At 41.6% G+C, this 19,574-nt stretch overlaps 1 protein-coding gene across 6 annotated transcripts in view; it reads left to right on the forward strand.

The window, feature by feature from the left end:
• Window positions 1-19,574, forward strand: part of Dym (dymeclin) — a 283,454-nt gene that overhangs the window by 130,076 nt on the left and 133,804 nt on the right. For 3 of the 6 annotated variants that reach the window (XM_076555516.1, XM_015992663.3, XM_076555513.1), the window contains exon 14: window positions 10,675-10,839. The exons of the other annotated variants lie outside the window; for them this stretch is intronic. In XM_076555516.1, the coding sequence (XP_076411631.1) occupies window positions 10,675-10,839 (165 nt within the window). The remainder of the gene's footprint in view (window positions 1-10,674; window positions 10,840-19,574) is intronic. 6 annotated transcript variants of the gene reach the window in all.

Consider the following 19,574-nt stretch of genomic DNA (forward strand, 5'->3'; position numbering starts at 1 on the left):
ACTTGTGGAGCATATGGTGAAGAATCAAAACACATTTTGGAAGAATTTTACAATAGCTATAAATCCTCTTGTCAAGAGCGAGTTTGTAAAATATAATGACTTTAAAAGTGAGCAAGCTTTTTGATGATCATAAAATGTGTTCAATAGCTATTTTGTGCCACTTTCTTTGGAAACCCAGTCTTTCCATTGCATTCATGGTGTTTCTGCCCCAGATTATTCAGTGTAGACAGAACTTTGTAGGCTGGAGAACACTTCTGAGTCAAGTCCACAGTCAATGCTAATGTTGTCCAGTGACTAGATCTTACAAAACAAGTGCCCGGGTTTCTTCACATAACTCATCAAGGTAAACTGTTTCCAGTGTCAGGCAGAGTCGGATGTTTGATAGCTGTCTCTGAGCTGTCTCTGTAACGCGCGTGTGCCTTGTCTTGTTTCCCTTCTTGCCCTCCACCCTGACTGGATCCACTTTGGTGTTTGTGGGAGTCATCTAAGGTGCCCTCTGGCAGTCCACACTTCTGATACAAGGAGGATTGTAGTGATACTGAAACACTTTCAGAAGATAAATTGTAAACCAATTCATCAAGAAATATGCTTAAGTCAATTTAGTGCTCTCTTTCTACAGTGCTCCCTTTATCTTGACTCAAGTGTGGAAGGGAATCTGCCGTGAGTGTCTGCATTGGTGCAGTTTTAGAATGCATATCAGACTGCAAGTGGAATAGACAGTGACGTGCTATTAACACGTTGGAGTGCAGCCTCAAGACAGATCTCGTACTGCATTGCTGGGAACCCAGCCAGCTTCATGTGCTGCAAGGCCATATTGGGCACTCGCAGAGCAATTGTCTGTAATGGAGAGTAGTGACATTCCTTTAAATAGTTATTTTGTCCCAAGTCAAAGGGTTTCCTTTGTTTGTTTGTTTGTTTGTTTGTTTGTTTGTTTTGCACACATGCCATATAGAAAGGAATGCTGGCAATAAACTGATCTCTTTATTCACACTTATAAATGTAGATTGGAGCATCTTTGAAACAAGAGACAATGGTATACTTCATGAGTACTATGTAAGTTACCCCCTGCTTAGTATTTTTTAGGCACCTGGCTTATATGATACTGACAATAAATTTTTTAAAATTTATTTTCACATGTCTGATCTGCTTTGGTATTGTGTGAAAAATCAACATATGCAAGTATCCCACCCCCACCCCGCGTGTGTATATGTGTGTGTGTGTGTGTGTGTGTGTGTGTGTGTGTGTGTAGTTTTGTAAGTGAAACTGACCAAAACCTAAAAGACAAGTTGAAATTCTCACATTCTTAGCAACAAGTTTAAGACATCACATGGCTAATTCTCCGTCTACCCCAGGCTTGTGTCTGACGGAACAGAGTTTCCTGTCAGTAACTTGACAGAGAGAGTAACATTTCTGTCTAAATTTTTTGTCTATTTTCTATTTTTTTTTTTAACTTTCTACAAATGTTGGTTTAAGCTTTTTATTAATATGTTTACTTCTCAAATAAGTGGCTTAAAATAGGATAAAAGTACTTAATGGAAAATTGTAGCCAGCACAGAATCTTACTAACTATCATTTTGGTAATATCTAAGTTTTACTTAGCAACTTGATGTTAGCAGTGGAGCTAGAAGTGTGTACAGAAGATGTTCGTGTTGTTAACAGTGTTGGGGAGTGCTCTTCTTCTCAAGATCTCTTGCTTTCTAGGCTGGGGGTGAGGTCACCTCATCCCTTGAGCCAGCACTGAATTGGGGCACCAGTACTTTCCCTGGTTCTTGGGTCACTCTGTCAGTCCTTCCTACTGAACCATCTCAGAATGGCCCATGCTAGCAGTATGTTCATCCCAGGAAAAACACGATTCAAGGGTGTGCTTCTATCACTGTGTGTAGTTTCTTGACATCCATCCCAGATTTTCTGAGTTATATTGCCTGGATAGAAGAGTTTTAAACTGTTTAAAATAGTATAAAATTGTGTGTTTGAGCTATTTTGTAAATTTTCGAGTATGCAGAAATCTCTTGGAAACTTGATGTATATTTAATTCATATAAGTGAGCAAATTAGTGGGGCTAAGTATATTTCAGTATCATGTTCAAGTTATATTTTAGTGAATGCTACTTTCATTATTATTAGAAACAAGTGCAGTTAGTCACTAGGGAGTTCCATGCAGTGGGTTTTCTTACGTACTGTCTTAGTTATGTTCGATAAATTCCCCTCAGAACAGTCTTTCCCTCTTTCTCTTTCTTTCTCTCCGTCTTAGTTAGGTCTCTATTGCTGTGAAGAGACACCATGACCATGGCAATTCTTATAAGGGAAACATTTAATTGAGGGGGCTCGCTTACAGTTTCATAGGTTCAGTCAATTATCATCGTGGTGGGGAGCATGGAGATGTGCAGGCAGACATGGTGCTGGAGAAGTAGCTGAGAGTCCTATATCTTGCAGGCAACAGGAAGTCAACTGAGACACTGGGCAGTATCCTGAGCATAGGGTACCTCAAAGCCTGCCCCCACTGTGACACATTTCCTCCAACAAGGCCATATCCACTCCAACAATGCCACACCTCCTAATAGTGCCACTGCTTGTGAGATTATGGGGGCCAATTACATTCAAACTACCACACTCTCTTGCTCAGTCTTTATGAGAAAAGTGGCTTATTTAGCTGCTGTTTCAGAGGTCGAAGGCTCTCATCAAAGAGCCTCACTGGACCGGCCTCTAGACCGGCCTCTGGTGAGTACTTAGCAAGCATCCTTGGTTGAAGTGCACTTGAGAGCAAGACATCATTTCTTCAAACAAGAAGTTATATAGCCCACTTGTCCGAGTCTGGCCTCCTCTTGCTCCTGGGAAAACACACACAATCTCTTGAAAGACTCCACATCCCACACTGGGAACAAGTCTTCAGCACACAAAACCTCAGGAGACACACATAACCCATGTGCACACTGTAACATCTCACAGAGTTTGCTTAGTCCAGTCCTTGGAGAAGCTGTGCTTAACTTTATTAACACAGATGGTAGGGTTTTGTTTAAGGATTTTATTTTCTCATTTGTAATTATGTGTTTTTGTGTGGGTGTGTGCAGATGGGTACAGGTGCCTGCTGAGGACAGAGGTGCCAGAGTCCCTGAAGCCAGAGTCACACGCAGTCCTGAGCCACCCAGTGTGGGTGCTGGGAACTGAACGTGCAGCCTCTGCAGGAGCAGCTCACACTGAACTCCTAAGCCGTCTCTCCAGAGCCTGTTTGCTTGTTTAAAACAGTCTGTTTTTATTTCCTCTTCCTCCTTGTGGTCTTTGGCTACTCAGAATTCTGTAGTGGTTTATCTTCCTCTGTCTCGATTTAAAGTGACTGGGCTGGTGTATAATTTAGTGGGAATGCGTATGGTAGGTTTTTAATCTCCAGTACTGCAATAAATGAATAAATTTTAAAAATGTATTTTTTTAATTTTTAATTATATTGTTATGTGTCTGAGTGTTTGGGCTACATGTGTGTCTGTATACTGTGTGCATGCTTGGTACCTTGGAAGCCAGAAGAGGGTGTCAGATCCCCTGGAACTGGAGTTACAGATATTTGTGAGCCGCTATGTAGATGCTGGGAATCAAACTGCTACCCTCTGGAAGGGCATCCGTGTGCTCTGGATGGCTGAGCATCTCTCTAGCCCCTAAAGATGCATTTGAAGTAATCTTACAGTGATAACAAATGTTAGTTTTCCTCATCACCCTGCCTTAGTTTCAGTTGCTATGACAAAATGCCATTGAGTGGACATATTATAAACAACAGGATTTGTTTCTCATACTTGTGGATTCTGGGAAGTCCGGGATCAAGGGGAAAGTTGACTTTTCTAGTGCAGAACCACTTCCTGGTGTTTAGATTTTTGTTGTTTGTTTTTTGGGTTTTTTTTCCTCTGTACCCTTACATCCAAAGAAATCAATTCTCAGGACTCTTACAGGGACACTTCATCTAATTCCAATTACTTTCCAAAACACAGCTTCTTAGCACTGTTTCCATGGCAGTTAGGATTTCAGCGTCCACACATGAGGGGACATAAGTACAGCAGAGGTGCAGGGGGGACCCCCCCCCCCACAGTTGTGATTAAACACGTGGCCGAAAAACGAGGAGGAAAGGGTTTATTCAGCTTATACCACATCTTAGTTCATCACTAAAGGAAGTCAGGACAGGAACTCAAAACAGGGCAGGAACCTGGAGGCAGGCGCTGATGCAGAGACCATGGAGGGGTGCTGCTTACTAGCTTGCTTCTCATGGCTTGCTCAGCCTGCTTTCTTCCTAGGACCACCAGCCCAGCAATGGCACCACCCACCGTGGGCTGGGCCCTCCCCATCAATCACTAATTAAGAAAATGCCTTGCAGGCTTGTCTACAGCTGGATCATATGGAGACATTTTCTCAACTGAGGTTCCCTCCTCTTAGATGACTATAACTTTTGTGTCAAGATGACATAAAACTAGCCAGCACCCCCACCCCCATCCCGTCTTTTCTCCCTGCTTTCCTGGGTGACCACAGCCACTCACACCTTCAGAACAATGACTCAGGAGCACACCTCTCTGGGCTCTGTGGCCTGCATGACCAGCCAGACACGTGATAATGCCTTGAGTCTTTTCAGGTTCACCCCAGATTCAAAATGGAAACCTTGGTCTTTCCTGGTCTTTGTTGACCATCTTTCCTCGTTCCTCTCAGTAAATGACACCACCTTTCATGTAAGCCAGAAACCTGGGACTCAGTTCTTTTCTCTTGCTGACCATGTCCAATTCATTACCAAGTCTTACCAATAAATACTTGTCTGTCAGCCATTGTTTCAATCTCCTACCTTCTCCTGTGAACTTCCCTGGGTCTGCTGTCAGCTCTCCCTCTTCAGGCCACAAGTAGACTGATTACTTCAAAAGCAGAACTCATTCTGAAATCCCTCAGATCGATGCACCTGGGATGCCTCTGATTTCCTGGTTAAGACCCCGCTCTGCTCTCCCGCTGCCCTTCTCCCTCGAGGCTGGCTCCTGCCGTCTTTCCTTCTGCCCTGTTCTCCGAGGCCTTCCTTCTGCCACGTTCTTCTCCTACTTAGCCTTATGTGTCCTTGAACTTTCAGCTAAATCTTTTACAGAAAAATCTTATGTTACCTGCCAGATCAGATGAAGGCTCTCATTTGTTTTTTTTTGGGTTTTTTGTTTGTTTGTTTGTTTGCTTTGTTTTTGTTTTTGTTTTTTGTTTTTTTGTTGTTTTTGTTGTTTTGTTTTTGGTTTTTTTTTTTGGTTTTTCAAGACAGGGTTTCTCTGTGTAGCTTTGTGGAAGGCTCTCATTTGTAACACCTTTTAAACTACCTATACCAATTTGCTTCTCTACTTCATTTGCCCTCCTGAGATTATTGGCAACAGTTCCTTAATGCCATCTGATAGCAAATTCACATCCACATTATGGTTGATTACCTAAAAAGTCTTAATTTTGGCTACTTCAGAACAAGAGCCTCATATGGTACTCACATGCCATTTTATTATTTCTGTCTTGGATGTTCATGAGATGGATGGAGAATAGACGTCTGCTCTCTGGCTCCTTACGGAAGGAAGCTGTTACTTTATCACCCAGTGCACACAGCTTCCTTCCTCACTTCTTTCCCTTCTTCTTTTCCTCCTCTCTTGAGACAGGGCCTCTCGCAGGGACTTGGGGCTCATTGATTAAATTAGGCTGGCTGGCTCGTGAGCCCCGTGGGTCCTCCTGTCTGTACTGTTCCCTACTGAGTTTACAAGCATGTGTCACCATGAGATGAGGTCCTGGTGCTTGAGAAATAAGCACTTTGCTATTCAGCTGTTTCCCGAGCCTTTTCTGCCTTCTTTATCTCCCATCTCTTCACTAGTTAACAACTTGCTTGTCTTACAGACTCTGTTCTGTTTGTGTCCTTGCTTCCTCTATCTTTGATACCCCTTCATCTCTCTTGTGAACTGAAAATTAACTCCAGGAGACCAATATTCAGATGCAAGTTTTGTTGGCAAATAAGGTAACAAGTATCCCTATTTTATCATACTGTAAGTACATCCGAATTATCTTGGACTTGATGAGATTTATCAGCGGGTACCCACGATGATAGTCAAGCCCTTTATTCTGAATTCTACCTTCATTTTTTCATGTAATTAATGCCTTATCTACTTAACGCTCTTTGACTGAATTAGTTGTTTCAGGCTGTCAAGTGACTTCCTTACATATAATACTAAGTACTTAATTTCTAAGGTAGAATTATTTTCCCCAACAGCACTGTTAAGTTGGATAGCTAGGATTAGTGCTTGGTTCTTTTTATTAATATTCAATATTTAATTTTCAGAAACAGGTACTGGTTCCTTTCTTACCTCTGAAACTAATCAGTACATTTTTATTTGCAATTAACCATGTTTGTTTGATTTTATTATGAATTCTTAGATCTTTATGTGTAGTAAATGCATTTCAATTACTTGCTGAGTAATTAATCATATTGTCTTAGTCCATCTTTGCCTGCTGGAGGTCTCTTTGTGTTGTCTGTTGTGGCTGTTAGGTTTAGAAACAGTCTTCAATGGGATGCTTTCTTTTTGTGGACATGATAGTAAATGGTTGCTGTGGAACAGTCTTCGTACACTGTAAATATGTATTGCTCTCATTGGTAATAAAAAGCTGATTGGCCAATGGCTAGGCAGAGAGAATGCTGGGAAGATGGAGTCTGAGGAGTCTTAAGAGATGCAGGATGAATGTGCCATGTTGAAAGAAAGTACCACCACGTGGCAGAGGGTAGATAAGAAATATGTGTTAATTTAAAATGTAAGTTAGCCAGTAACCCCCCTGAGCTATTGGCCGAGCATTTATAATTAATAATAAGTCTCCGAATAGTTATTTGGAGCAGCTGCCAGGACACAGAGAAACTCTGCCTACAACTGGTGATAAAATTTTAGATGTGAAGAGAAACCACAGCATATGCAGATGTTGTATTTAGAAGCTATAGCGTATCTTTTACTTATTTTTTGTGTCTTGCCTAATTGTTTTGGCAAGGATTCCTAATATTCTGTTGAATAGAAATGCTGAGATTGGATGTCCTTACTTTTGCTAACTTCTGGTTTTCCTTAAAGTATATTGTTAGCACTGGGTTCCCTTTATTGTGTTGAAGTACATTCCATTCCCTCTATACCTAATTTAATGAGGGTTTTTGTTTGTTTGTTGTCTTTTGTTTGTTGTTTGTTTTTTGAGACAGGGTTTCTCTGTATAACAGTTCTGGCTGTCCTGGAACTCACTTTGTAGACCAGGTTTGCCTTGAACTCAAAGAGATCCACCTGCCTCTGCCTCCTGAACGCCAGAATTAAAGGCATGTGCCACCACTACTACTGGCTCTTTTTGTTTGTTTTGTTTTAAATCTGAAAAGAATATTTTCTGATGTTTTTTCCACGTGTAATAAGGCAACTGGGTGCGTTTGTCCTTCAATTCTGTGATGCAATGTAGCATGTTTCTTGATTTATATATGTCAAGCCATCCTTGCATCTTAGAGATTTTATGGAGGTGGATTATTTCTTTAGCATACTATTAAATTCTATTGTTAGTATTTTATTGGGGGTTTTTGCATTTGTTCATCAAGAATATTGGCATGTAATTTTCTTTTCTCATAATAATGTCATTGTCAAAATATTCTGTGTGTGTGTTAGTGGATTTGTTAAACTTTCTTGAAAAACGGGAGAGAGAGAACACAGGAATGGAAGAAGAGGGGGAGGAAGGAAGGGTGGACTTAAAGGGAAAGGAGAGTATTCGAAGTTCAGTCTGCCTTGGGAATGTCATTTTTCTTTGAAAGCTCTGCAAGCATGTGAATAAGTAAGAAAATAACCTAGTAAAAAGTTGCCATGAAAACTTTGCAATTTTATTGTCAAAGTACAGTAAAATACATTGCTAGAAGACTTAACTGTAGAGTTCTCTTCAAACCTTACTTTTTGTGTGTGTGGTTTTTGGCAAGCTTTGCAACTCGAATGTTGTTCTAGGACAGAACATTTGGGAAGAGTAATGGTATCAAGCAACATGTCAGAACTGTACATTGCATAATCTGGGACATTTCCTATAAGAAGGCACTAGGAGATTTTTTTTATGAAAGTGTAATATTAAGCAGCAGTGCCTGTTTTTTTATGGGCTGATTCCAGACCACATTTGCTATTTCCCACACTGTAGTTTCTCTGGTTTCCAACACTTAAATATGGAGGTCAGACTGACATGCTGACTCTAGATGTGAACCCCAAAATCTGCAGCATGCGGCACTCAGTTTGTGATAGTTCTGCTTCCTTTTTTAATTAAAAATGCATTCATTTTTTTAATGTCTTGCTGTTCATTTTCTTTTCTAAGACTTTTTAATCTCGAAATTGGACTTATAAAACATTACAAAATTTAAACAAATACTTTTCATTCAGATTTTACCCAGATTCTACAAGTATTAAAATTTAACCTCTTTTTTCATCATTATGTCTATCTCTCATTTGGAAATGTTTGATGAAACAAAAAGCCCACCGGAAAAACATGGAGTCTGTTTTGTACTGGCCAACTGCTCCTGGGCACGAGGCCTGCCCTGGAGTACAGTTGATATGCCCAGTGACAGTCCATTGGAGGAAATTAATTTTCCCTCTCCCAGCAGGGATCAGTTGTAAACAGTGTCTCGGTTAGGGGTGGGGCTTTGTGTCCACATTCCCATCTCAGTGCTGGGATTCTGTCTGGGTGGAACCTGGGCAGGTCTTGTGCATACCACATCAGTCCTGTTGTGTCTGGAAGGCATTTACCAACATGGTACATCTTTACCACTGAGGATTTAGGAATATAATGTCTTAAAAGTAACAACATTCTCAAAATAAAAAATTTAACATCGCCAGACATGGTGGCACACACCGTTATATCCCAGTATTTGGGAAGCAGAGGCAGGCAGGTCTCTTTGAGTTTGGGGACACCCTGGTTTACATAGTGAGTTTTAGGACAGCCAGGGCTATGCAGCGAGACTCTGCCTAAAAAAATAAATAAGTAAATAAATAAGTAAATAAATAAATAAGCAAACAGAAAAAAGAAATTTAAACTTAATATATATGTATATATGTGCATATATATATAGACAGACACACCTGTATTATGTGGTAGTATTTAAATTTTTTCATTTTCTCTCTGATTCTTCCTTTTAAAAAAATCTAAAAATTAAAAAACAAAGATTTTTCAAAGGAGCTGGAGAGCTGGCTCAGGACTTAGAGCACTTGTTGCTCTCTGAAGACCTGGGTTCGATTCCCAGCACCCACATGGTAGCTCACAACCAGCTGTAACTCCAGTTCCAGGGGATCTGATGCCCTCTGTTGATGTACCAGGCATACACACGGATGTACATACGTACATTCAGGCAAAACACTCATATCCATAAATAAATAAATCTAAATTTTTTTTTTTTTAATTCTCCTTGCCCCACAGTATGGGATCCAAGACTGGAGTCACATGTTAGAGTTAGCGGGCCTCTTTTGTGTTCTTTATTCAGAAACAGCCCTTCAAAAGTTAAAGGATAGTGACCTTTAAACCAGATAGAACGCCTGTCCTTTTGGTCTTGTGTGATCCCTCAGGGTTAGACTCCAACTGTGCTCTGATTGCCACAGGGGACACATGACGTTTGCGCGTCCCATTCTTGGTGATAATGTCAGTATAAAATAAAAATAAAAGTATGTTTTTAAAAAGCAAATGTTTTTATTCTCTTGAGGTTTTGTTCCTTAGTGCCTGAGTCACAGAGTCCCTCATAATATCCCTTACTGCTCCTGTCCCTTCAATCTCTGCTGTCTACATGCTGTTGCAGAGTGGAACATTTGATACAGCTCATGAACCTGTGCTGACACACACCAAAGCCTGTGTATTTACACTAGGGTTAAGATTATTTGGATTTGGGCAAATTTATAATGGACAGTATTCATGGTGATCATGAGATAAAATACTCCCATTGTCCCAAAAATTCTCACTGCTTTCCCTATTTAACATTGCCTTCCCTACATCCTCTCACAACTGTGATCTTCATGTTGACTCTGTAGTTTTGCCCTTCCCAGAAGGCCACCTGAGACCATAGCATATATACCTATGGATTAGCTTCACCAAATATTCCATTGTGTGAATATACCCCAGTTTATGTAGTTGCCAGTGGAAAGATACCTTACTTGATGCCAAGATTTTACAAGTATGAATAAAGGTACTATAAATAACATGCATGTGCACAATTTCATATTTACATAAGTTTTCAATGCCTTTGGGCAAATTTCAAGGAACATGATGTCTGGTTTTGTAAGAAACTGCCCAGTTGTTTTCTAAATTGGCTGTGCCATTTTGGATGTCCTTCAACCAGAGTGAGAGTTCCTGTTGCTCTCTGTTATTCCCAGTATGTGGTGTCATCCGATGGATATTAGTTATTCTGCTGAGTCTGTAGTGATGCCTCATTGCTTGCACTTTCATAATGCCGTACAGTACAGAGTACCACGTGTGTGCTCATTTGCCATCTGTGTGTATCTCTCCTGAGGTGTTTGGGCAGATCTTTGCTCATCTTTACTCTAGTTGTTTGTTTTCTTGTTTTTGTTCTTTTAACAGTAGCCCCATTCAGCTGCCACCATGGCCTAGTGAAGGCAGGGATGAGTTGTTTTTTCAAAGGAAAACGCCTCTCTTCTGTTTCTCTCCTTGTGCCTTTGTCTTTCAGTTATACCTGCCGCCACTTGCGGAGATATGTCTATGTGCTGGACAGACTGTATTTCCCCCACTCTCACTCTTCCACGCTTCAGCATTGCTTCTCGACCCTCAGTGACAATGGAGAGGAACTCTTGTCTTTAACTTGCTCTCACATTCTCAGATCCTATGCTTCCAGGTTATTAACCTCTGCTGTCCCATTTATTGCATGCTGCATGTTGTGTGCCCTGATAGTTGCATGCTTGAATGGGATCCGTGGCTATTAGTTGATAAAGGTGAAATTTTATATCTAAAACATTACCAAGTAATCCTGTGATGACTTGCATTTGTTTTCTTATAAATGTCTTATTGAGAACTTTATGTTCCTGGGCGAGGAAGAGGCTTTGGCCAACACAGACACTGTGTACATTATGTTTTCCATTCCCTTTCTAGATCTTTCCTTTAACTTGCATTTGTTGTGATACTCTGTCTGCTTTGTGTCTGAGCTGGGCTCTGCTGCAGGTGCTTTGACTTATTAAGGAGTTCTCTTTCTTGGGATATAAGCATATCCAGTGCTTGCTGCAGGGTTCCACCCTGTTCTGATGGGTGTGTCCCATTGATCAGTCTTGACTCTGTAGAATGGTAGAAATGAGTCATTTAGACTTTATGTTTATTACTCATTTACTACAGAGAAATTAAAAAGTCAAGTTGCACCAAGTTTTGGACAAGTATAGATTAAACATAATGATGGTAGAAGTATAAAGAGACCAATTGAATGTCTCATCTATCAGTGAAAATCAACACCTGTTGTTTACTGTGTTTCATGCACCAAAATAGAGGACAGTATGACATGTCTCTTTTAACACACATTTCCTGTAAGTCAGAGATGACTGTGCCTCTATACTGTTAGCTGGAGAAGATGATTTAAGGCAATGTCTTCACTGCCAAGTGTTTTAAAGGAGAAGGAAAACTCCATGACAACCTTAAATCGAAAATGGAAAACATCTGAATTGCAATTAACCTTTGCAGATAAAGAAACATACAGAAACTTTGAACTGTACATGATGTCCAAGTGAAGACACTTTACCAGGAAAGGAAAGCCATGTGGCTTCTAGTTGACTGATTTTTGTAACAAAGGTTTTTATGGACTCATGGTAATAGTATGGTATGGGGAGTCAAAGCAAGAGAAAAGAATAAATTCTTCAATTTATAATAGAGGAGCATTTATTAAATAAGCCAGGTGTAATTGCAGTGCTTAGGAGGCTGTGAATTACAAGTTCAGGACCAGACAGCTACATAGGGAGACCCTATCTCCACAATGAGGAAAAAAAATTTACCTAACTGAAATCACTGGCTTGGTAAGTAAGCATCAGTTACGTGTATGATACTTGGGAGGTTTGAAAACAGCCTGTCTGATTGTGAAGAATGGGGAAAGTTGCTGTCAATCATTGAACCCCATCACTTGTCAGTATGATTGACCTTGCCCCTATTTACTAGTATATCATTGGGCAGGGCTCTCCACAAAACTGATGGGAGAGAGGTGTGGTGAGGGAGAGAGAGAGATTAAGAAACAGAGCATGTTGGCTCTGACTGGAGTGGCCAGGATATCTGTAAGGCAGGTTAACAGGCTGGCAATTGAGGTAGACACTGATATTGGAGTCCTGAGTTCCAAATCCACAGCAGGTTCCTTGTAGTCTGGAAGCAGGACTCCTCCTACTTGGGGGACCTAATGACTGGTTGAATGAGTCTTACTCACATTATAGACAATAAACTACTTTCTGAAAGGCAGCAGGTCTTGAGTGCCCATCACAACTGCAAATGCCTTCACAGCAACATCTGGTACTTAAACAGGGCACAACCCCTTAGCCAAGCTGAACATCAAAATAACCATCATAATATATTCTGGTTTTCTTTGTGTGTGCTGTATCTGTTCTGTCACTACAGGCCCCCTGGAGTGAAGATTTGATCTTATGCATCACTATACCTCCTGTAGTTTATCATACCTCTCACATTGCCAATCTTCATTGATATCATTGGCAGCAGCGTCCACCCTCTGTGACTTGTGACACAGGCCATTATGTACTTGCCATTCAGTTACACCTCCTGACCGGCTGGAGCAGATGAGAGAGAAATACAGGATCAGCTGAGAAGATAAAGGAAAGTAAAGGAAGACAATGTAGGGGAGGAGTGAGAGTAAAGAACAAAGTGAGTGGGCAAAGAAGGGAGGGTCGCCATAGAGGAAGAACTGACTCCTCAACCTGAGCCGGGAGCTAATTCTCTACTCCATGTCTAATTTAGAATGGAATTCTGCCAGTGCCTTCCATTTCTTGACCCAGCACCTTCACTTTGCCGACCCCTCCCCCTCTGCATACCGTACCTACTCTGATTCCTTTCTCCTCTGCTAAGGTTTATGATGTTGAGCCTCTAAAGGGTATTTTGATTTCCAGTATAAAACCTTCCTAAGGCTGATGCAGCCTTACAGTATATCTGTAATGAACTGCCAGGCCTGGTCAGCTTAGGTCAATACTTGAGGAAATACTGTGGGGCCAGAAAGCTTTCTAGTGTTTTGAAACATGTTTTGACAGTTCTCCAACAGTTTTCATCTTCTTGTCTTATTCCAGGACTGTTGACCAGATGTGCTGCTCTGGGCCTCTGTGTCTGCCAGGCCCTGCCAATATTAACACAGTGTGATGGCTAGGGACATGGACTCTGGAGTTAAGGCCTCTTTTCTCTCCACCAGCTCTCTGCCTCAGCTGTAGGCAGACTTTTCTGTCCTGCCAGCCAGTCCCTAAATAACCACACTGAGACTTATTATTAATTATAAGTGCTTGGCCGATAGCTCAGGCTTGTTACTCGTTAACTCTTACATTTTAAATCGACCCATATTTCTCTCTTTTTTTTTTTTTTGAGCTGAGGATCGAACCCAGGGCCTTGTGCTTGCTAGGCAAGCGCTCTGCCACTGAGCTACATCCCCAACCCCTGACCCATATTTCTTACCTATGCCCTGCCACGTGTTCAGTACGGCCAGTTCATCTCCTTCTCTGCATGTCTGCTCGAGATTCTGAGACTCCTCCCCTTCCTCCTCGTGCTCTCTTTTTGTCTGCAAGTCCCGCCTAACCTCTACCCGTCCAGCTATTGGCCCGTCAGTTTCTTTATAGTCACACAGTGTAAAGGAACATTCCATACTCAGCCCCACCCCTGCAACTTAGAGCAGAGCTTAGGACTGAGCGTGCATGTGTAAGAGAAGGTTCTGGGCACCTTGTCATGCTGTGCTAATTTGCAAGTGACTGACATCCTGTATCCACAGTGACACATGGTCAAGTGTGGTTCAGTCCCAGTAGCAGAGAGGTTGTTCTTCAGGTGAACAACATTTTACAGTCTGAATAGAGCAGTCACAGACACTCATAGAACCACATGGCTTTGAGTTGTGCAGAGTGCTTACGGTGTTTAAGCAATGTGTAAGCATGTGTGTAAGCATGTGTGTTCAGAAGGAAGTTAGTTGACTTAGTGCATGGAAAGCCACTGCTGTAAGGACTGATAGCTCAGTCATCTGGCTGCAGTTCCTCCCCGAGGTCAGAGAGGGCCCCTGGCTCCTCAGGAGGAGGGAGGGAGGGTTCTGCTGCTGGGTTCACAGAGATGCTAAGCCTGCCTGCCAGTGCTTCCCGCCGGTTCCCGCTCTGTGCTTGAGAGAAACATACAAATGTCTGACCAGAAGCATGGTTACACTAGCCTTGGGCCTTCAAAACCACATGGAACGACTCTCGGTTTTTCCCCTCTTAAATACCTCGGAATCTTTAATCATTTCTTCGAAAAGGGCCTTGTTCAGTCTTCTTACCTTCCTAGGCAGTCTGTATTTGACAGCACTCATCGTAGAGCTTGGTCTCCAGGATTGAATTTAGTATTTCAGTTGTATTTTATTATTTTGGCCTTTATTTATGTATTCATAATTTCTCCTCATAGTACAATTTTTGAAAATCAGAATGCTTTGGTTTATATAAAATTCTCAAATCTCTTCCATGAAAGCATATCTCCCTCAATAAGTGCATTTGTCTGATTGTAGTTGCGGGGCCTTGTATATATCCTTATGTAGTGTGGGGCAACAACCTCTTTTAGCGGGAGGGTGTGGTTCCCGAAGCTCTGTGCCTCAAACACCTGGGGGCTCCTCCACTGCCATCCCAGGAGCCTTTGGATCACATCTCAAGCTCCCAATCTTAGATTTTTTCATTTCTGTTGAAACCAGATTTAGAATTTTTAGTAATTGAGTAATTTGAATTCATTGATAGTAACTGTAAAAAGTTAACGTAAGTTTTCTGATGGAGTGGCAAATTTTATGAGAAATCTATGAAGAAAAGACCTATTTTCCTTTCTTTTTAATTGGCTTTAGGATATTGAGAGAGAGAGAGAGAGAGAGAGAGAGAGAGAGAGAGAGAGAGAGAGAGAGAGAAGTCAAGTATATAGTTGTTTAGTCTTGTTTCAATTGAGATGCTTTGTTGCAAGGACATAATTTATTTTTAGTTACTGTTAAGTTCTTTGGTGCTTGATGCTAGGATATCAAGGAAAAAACCAGGAATGTTGAAAGTAATTTCTTCTGTCACATCACTTTTAAATACTAAGTTCTCATTAAGCATGTTTGTGGTGATGTATTTTGTGTATGCTCTAACAAATAAAGCTTACCTGAGGATCAGAGGGCAAAACCAGCCACTAGTTAGCCATAGAGGCCAGGCAATGGTGGCACATGCCTTTAATCCCAGCACTTGGGAGGAGGAAACAGGAAGTGATATGGCTGGGCAGAGAGAGGACTATAAGGTGGGAGGAGACAGGAGCTCAGGTCCCTTTCAGGCTGAGAATTTCGTAGAGGTAAGAACTGCTTTGCTTCTCTGAGCTTTCAGCATTTAGCCCAATATCTGGCTCCAGATTTTTATTAAGATCAAGTAGGATTCATGCTGCACATTAAGTAGGTTGGCACTAAATTCTGCCTATGTGTAATTAGTACTTGGCTGTGTACAGTGATCATGATGTTCTGGGGGACACTGAACTTCCTAGAATCTATCAAAAATTAAGGACCTTCTGTCCATAAGACAGAAAAATATCACCTATAAATATAGGATTTTCATGGAGCTTGTGTAGTTTAAACAACTGTGTATAGCTGGAAAACAGAGCCCACCCCTCTAACAGTAGATTAGGCAAGACATTAGCACTTCCTTCTCATGTAAGAGCCTGAGCAGGGGTGGCAGTTGTGCCTGTAAATGCTTCAGACCCAGACTGCTCCTGCCTCATTCTCCATACTCCCAGAATCTCAACCTCCTCCTGGAGCCTGGGATAGCTCACTGTAAAGTTTGCGCTCCACACAGTGGGAGTTGGAAGGACACACGGGTGGAGATAAATTGCTGTTTTTAAGGTTATCTCATATCTATTTGACTAGAAGTAGCCAACCTGCATGGACAGCTAGAAATTGACCCTTTAGCAGAGTGGCCCTGTGCCATGGGTAGAAAGAAGAAACCGTTATGGGCTGCTAATCATCCTCACTGCCATACCATTGGGAGATAAAATAACAGACGCTTAATCAGCCATTGCTGCTTTAGTCCTACACTGGGCAGCCACAGAACTTCCTTCCAAAGACAGAGTCATTGGTAAAAAGACTGCTTTGAGCTGTTTCAGTGGGAAATGGCGATGAGTAAGCAGGAGATGCCTTCTGATGGGAATCCGAAATGTCCCCAGACACATAGGTTTTAAGTAAGAATTGATGGTAAAGCTTCACTAGAACAGGTATGGAGAACTCAAGCTTCAGAGGCCACGTAGAGGAGAGCACATGATGCGTTCTGGGCAGGAAGTAGTAGACAGGTTTACATATGGGATTTGCTCAGTGTTTGTTGTTTTCTCCGAGACAGCGTCTGGCCTCTGGCCTCTGGCTCACTATGAAGCCTCATCAGCTTTCCTCCCCATGCCTCAGCCTCTCCAGTGCTGAGATCTGTAGCTGAGGGACTCTAGCCCTGCTGAGGGATGACTTAGTATTGCATCTAGGGCCAGACACCTAGCAACCTTCAGTGATAGGCCATGGCACTTCATATATGTATACCTCTGTTTTCTTTTACTTTGGGTATTTTTTATTTGTAAGCAATTGAGTTTTACTTGATGGTTTTTAGTCAAAGTTCATTCCTTCTAGGGATTGTTGTGCATTTAAAAGACTTTTAGAACACAGATTCTGAGTTCCAACAATATGCCAACATGAGACTATCTGATTATAGCCAGTAGATAAAAAACAATCAATTAGGGGTTGGGGATTTAGCTCAGTGGTAGAGCACTTGCCTAGCAAGCGCAAGGCCCTGGGTTCGGACCTCAGCTCTGGGGAAAAAAAAAAAAAAACAATCAATTAAAGTGAATTATTTAAAAAAAAAAATACAGTGTGGAGAACTGTATCAGAATTCTTTGTCCTGTGGCTCAGTTTAGAATGTGTATACATTCACTTTTTTTTAAGTCTGAATTAGTTTATAATTCTAACTGAGCACAACATTATTTAAAGTATAACGCTTTCAAATTTAAAAGGCTTGGTTTTGTTTTGTTTGCCCATTTGGTGTCTTTTTATACTTGGTTTTTTAAAAAAAAAGTCACATCTGGTGCCATTTTTTGCTTTCAAAAGACTGCAACTTCATCCGAAATCTAAGACAGTTTCTAAAATGAGTTTCCTCAAAAGAGCTTTTTAAAATTGCTAGACCAGTCTTGTCATAGTATACCACTCACAAAATCTGTAATGTATAAATATTTGAAGCCATAGTAATAATTTTTCATGCATCTGATACTGTCTTAATAATTCTGTTGTGGCTGTGTGCTCTATTGATTTCGGTGCCACTTTTGTGGCATGAAATGAAATGTATTATCCCACTTAGACCATTATGGCTTCCCTTTGAATTACGTACTCGGTACTTGATCTTGTCATCAGGCTTCTTCCGTGCCCTGCGATGGAGTGTTCAGGCCTAGAGATTTGCTGCTTTGTACTCTGTGATATAAATCAGTGTAGGACAAGTAAATCCAGATTAGAAAAGTCGGAAATAAAGGACAATTCAGCAGTTGATTGTTAGGAGTCTTTCTAACGCAGTGTGCAGTCTGCTTGAGTTCCCTTGAGTTCGCTTGAGTGCCAGGAGTGACTGGTGTTCTGCGGACAGAAAGCGGAGCCGGAGACACTCAGCTGCATCTGCACCGTGCCGCTGCTGGGCCAGAGCTCTGGCGGTGGCGCCCTCTTCTCTCGGCTTCTCTGAAAGCATATCCCTAGCATGTGTGCCACCCTTGTGTGCCACCCATGCTGTTTCTTTTTAAGGCTCTTCATTCTAAATATTTGAACTCCTTACAGGTTGCTCTTAAGGTGTTCTCTCCTCTACTCCCCTCATCCCTACTCCCCAAAAGATTGTTGTGCTCTGTTTGAGATAGTGTCTCATGTATCCCAGGCTGACCTCAGACTCACCATGTAGGCAGAGATGAGCCTGAACTTCTGATTCTTCTGCCTCCACCTCATGAGTGCTGGGCCTGGTTTATGCAGGGCTAGAGTTGAATCCAGGGCTTCTCCAATGCTAGGCAAGTGCTCTGACAACTGAGCGACAGCCCTAGTCTCTCAAGGACAAAATGTGTGTGTGTCCCTTAGGTGATAGGGTTGAACTTGGGGTCTTGCAAATGCTAGGCAAGTGCTCTACCACTATATTGCTTACCGTGTACATGTTTTATTTTTTGTTTTTTTTTTTTTTTTTTTTTTTTTTTGGTTTTTTGTTTGTTTGTTTTTTGGTTTTCCGAGACAGGATTTCTCTGTGTAGCTTTGTGCCCTTCCTAGAACTCACTCCGTAGCCCGGGCTGGCCTGGAACTCCCAGAGATCCGACTGCCTCTGCCTCCTGAGTGCTGGGATTAAAGGCATGCGCCGCCACCTCCTCCGCCACGAGCGGCAGCTGTGTATATGTTTTTAATCACTGATCCCAAACACCTCATGTGATAGTTGGCTACTCAGTAGATGTTTTATATTTACTGAGAATGAGTGATTTTAGGTACTGAAATTAACATTTGTAGACTTGTTTAGCTTCCTAATCACCACTTCCTCAAATATTATCCTCTCTAGTTAGGAAAAGGTAGCTGTCCTGTGACATCATCAAGGTACCACTCAGGATCAGTAGATAATGGCAGACTGTAATTAGAGTTCACACACACACACACACACACACACACACAGACCCGAGGAAGACACTGGGTGTCTCCTTTAGGCTGGGTCTCTCACTGATCCCGAAGCTCTTGTTTCAGCTAGACTGACTGGCCACGGAGACCTCTGGGTCAGGCTGTCTCTCCTCCAGTGCTGGAGAAATAGGTGGGGTCAGCCATGCCTGACTGACTCTCTCTTAGTTTTCTTTTTAAAATGTGATTGCCAGGACTTGAACTCAGATCCATATGCCTGTACAGCAATCGCTCTTGCCCACTTGTCTCCTCAGATCCGTGTTTTTTAAGTCAAAATTACCTAATAGAAAAATGAAGCTTACACTGTGCCTGACTGGAAATGTTTAGGAAAATATCTTCCTTACAAGAAGATTGGTAGGTTTAATGAACACCAGTATTTCAACTTTGCTCAGCATAATGCTATAATAGTCCATCCTTGGGGCTGGAGAGATGGCTCAGTGGCTAAGAGCACTGGCTATTCTTCCAGAAGACCCGGGTTCAATTCCCAGCACCCACATAGCAGCTCACAACTGTCTGTAATTCCAGTTCCAGGGAATCCAACAGCCTCAAACAGACATTCTTGCACATAAAATAAAAATAAATAATTTAAAAATAATAGTCCATCCTGGTAATATTTAAAAAAAAAACACCAACAAAAGACACGCAGCTGTACTGTACAGTTGATCATCCAAAACAAAACATCGGGTTTAAGTTAACTGTTAAAATATAGCAGAGGATACATACTAATG

The sequence above is a fragment of the Peromyscus maniculatus genome, chromosome 19 (assembly GCF_049852395.1).
Source record: "Peromyscus maniculatus bairdii isolate BWxNUB_F1_BW_parent chromosome 19, HU_Pman_BW_mat_3.1, whole genome shotgun sequence".
Lineage (NCBI taxonomy): Eukaryota > Metazoa > Chordata > Mammalia > Rodentia > Cricetidae > Peromyscus > Peromyscus maniculatus.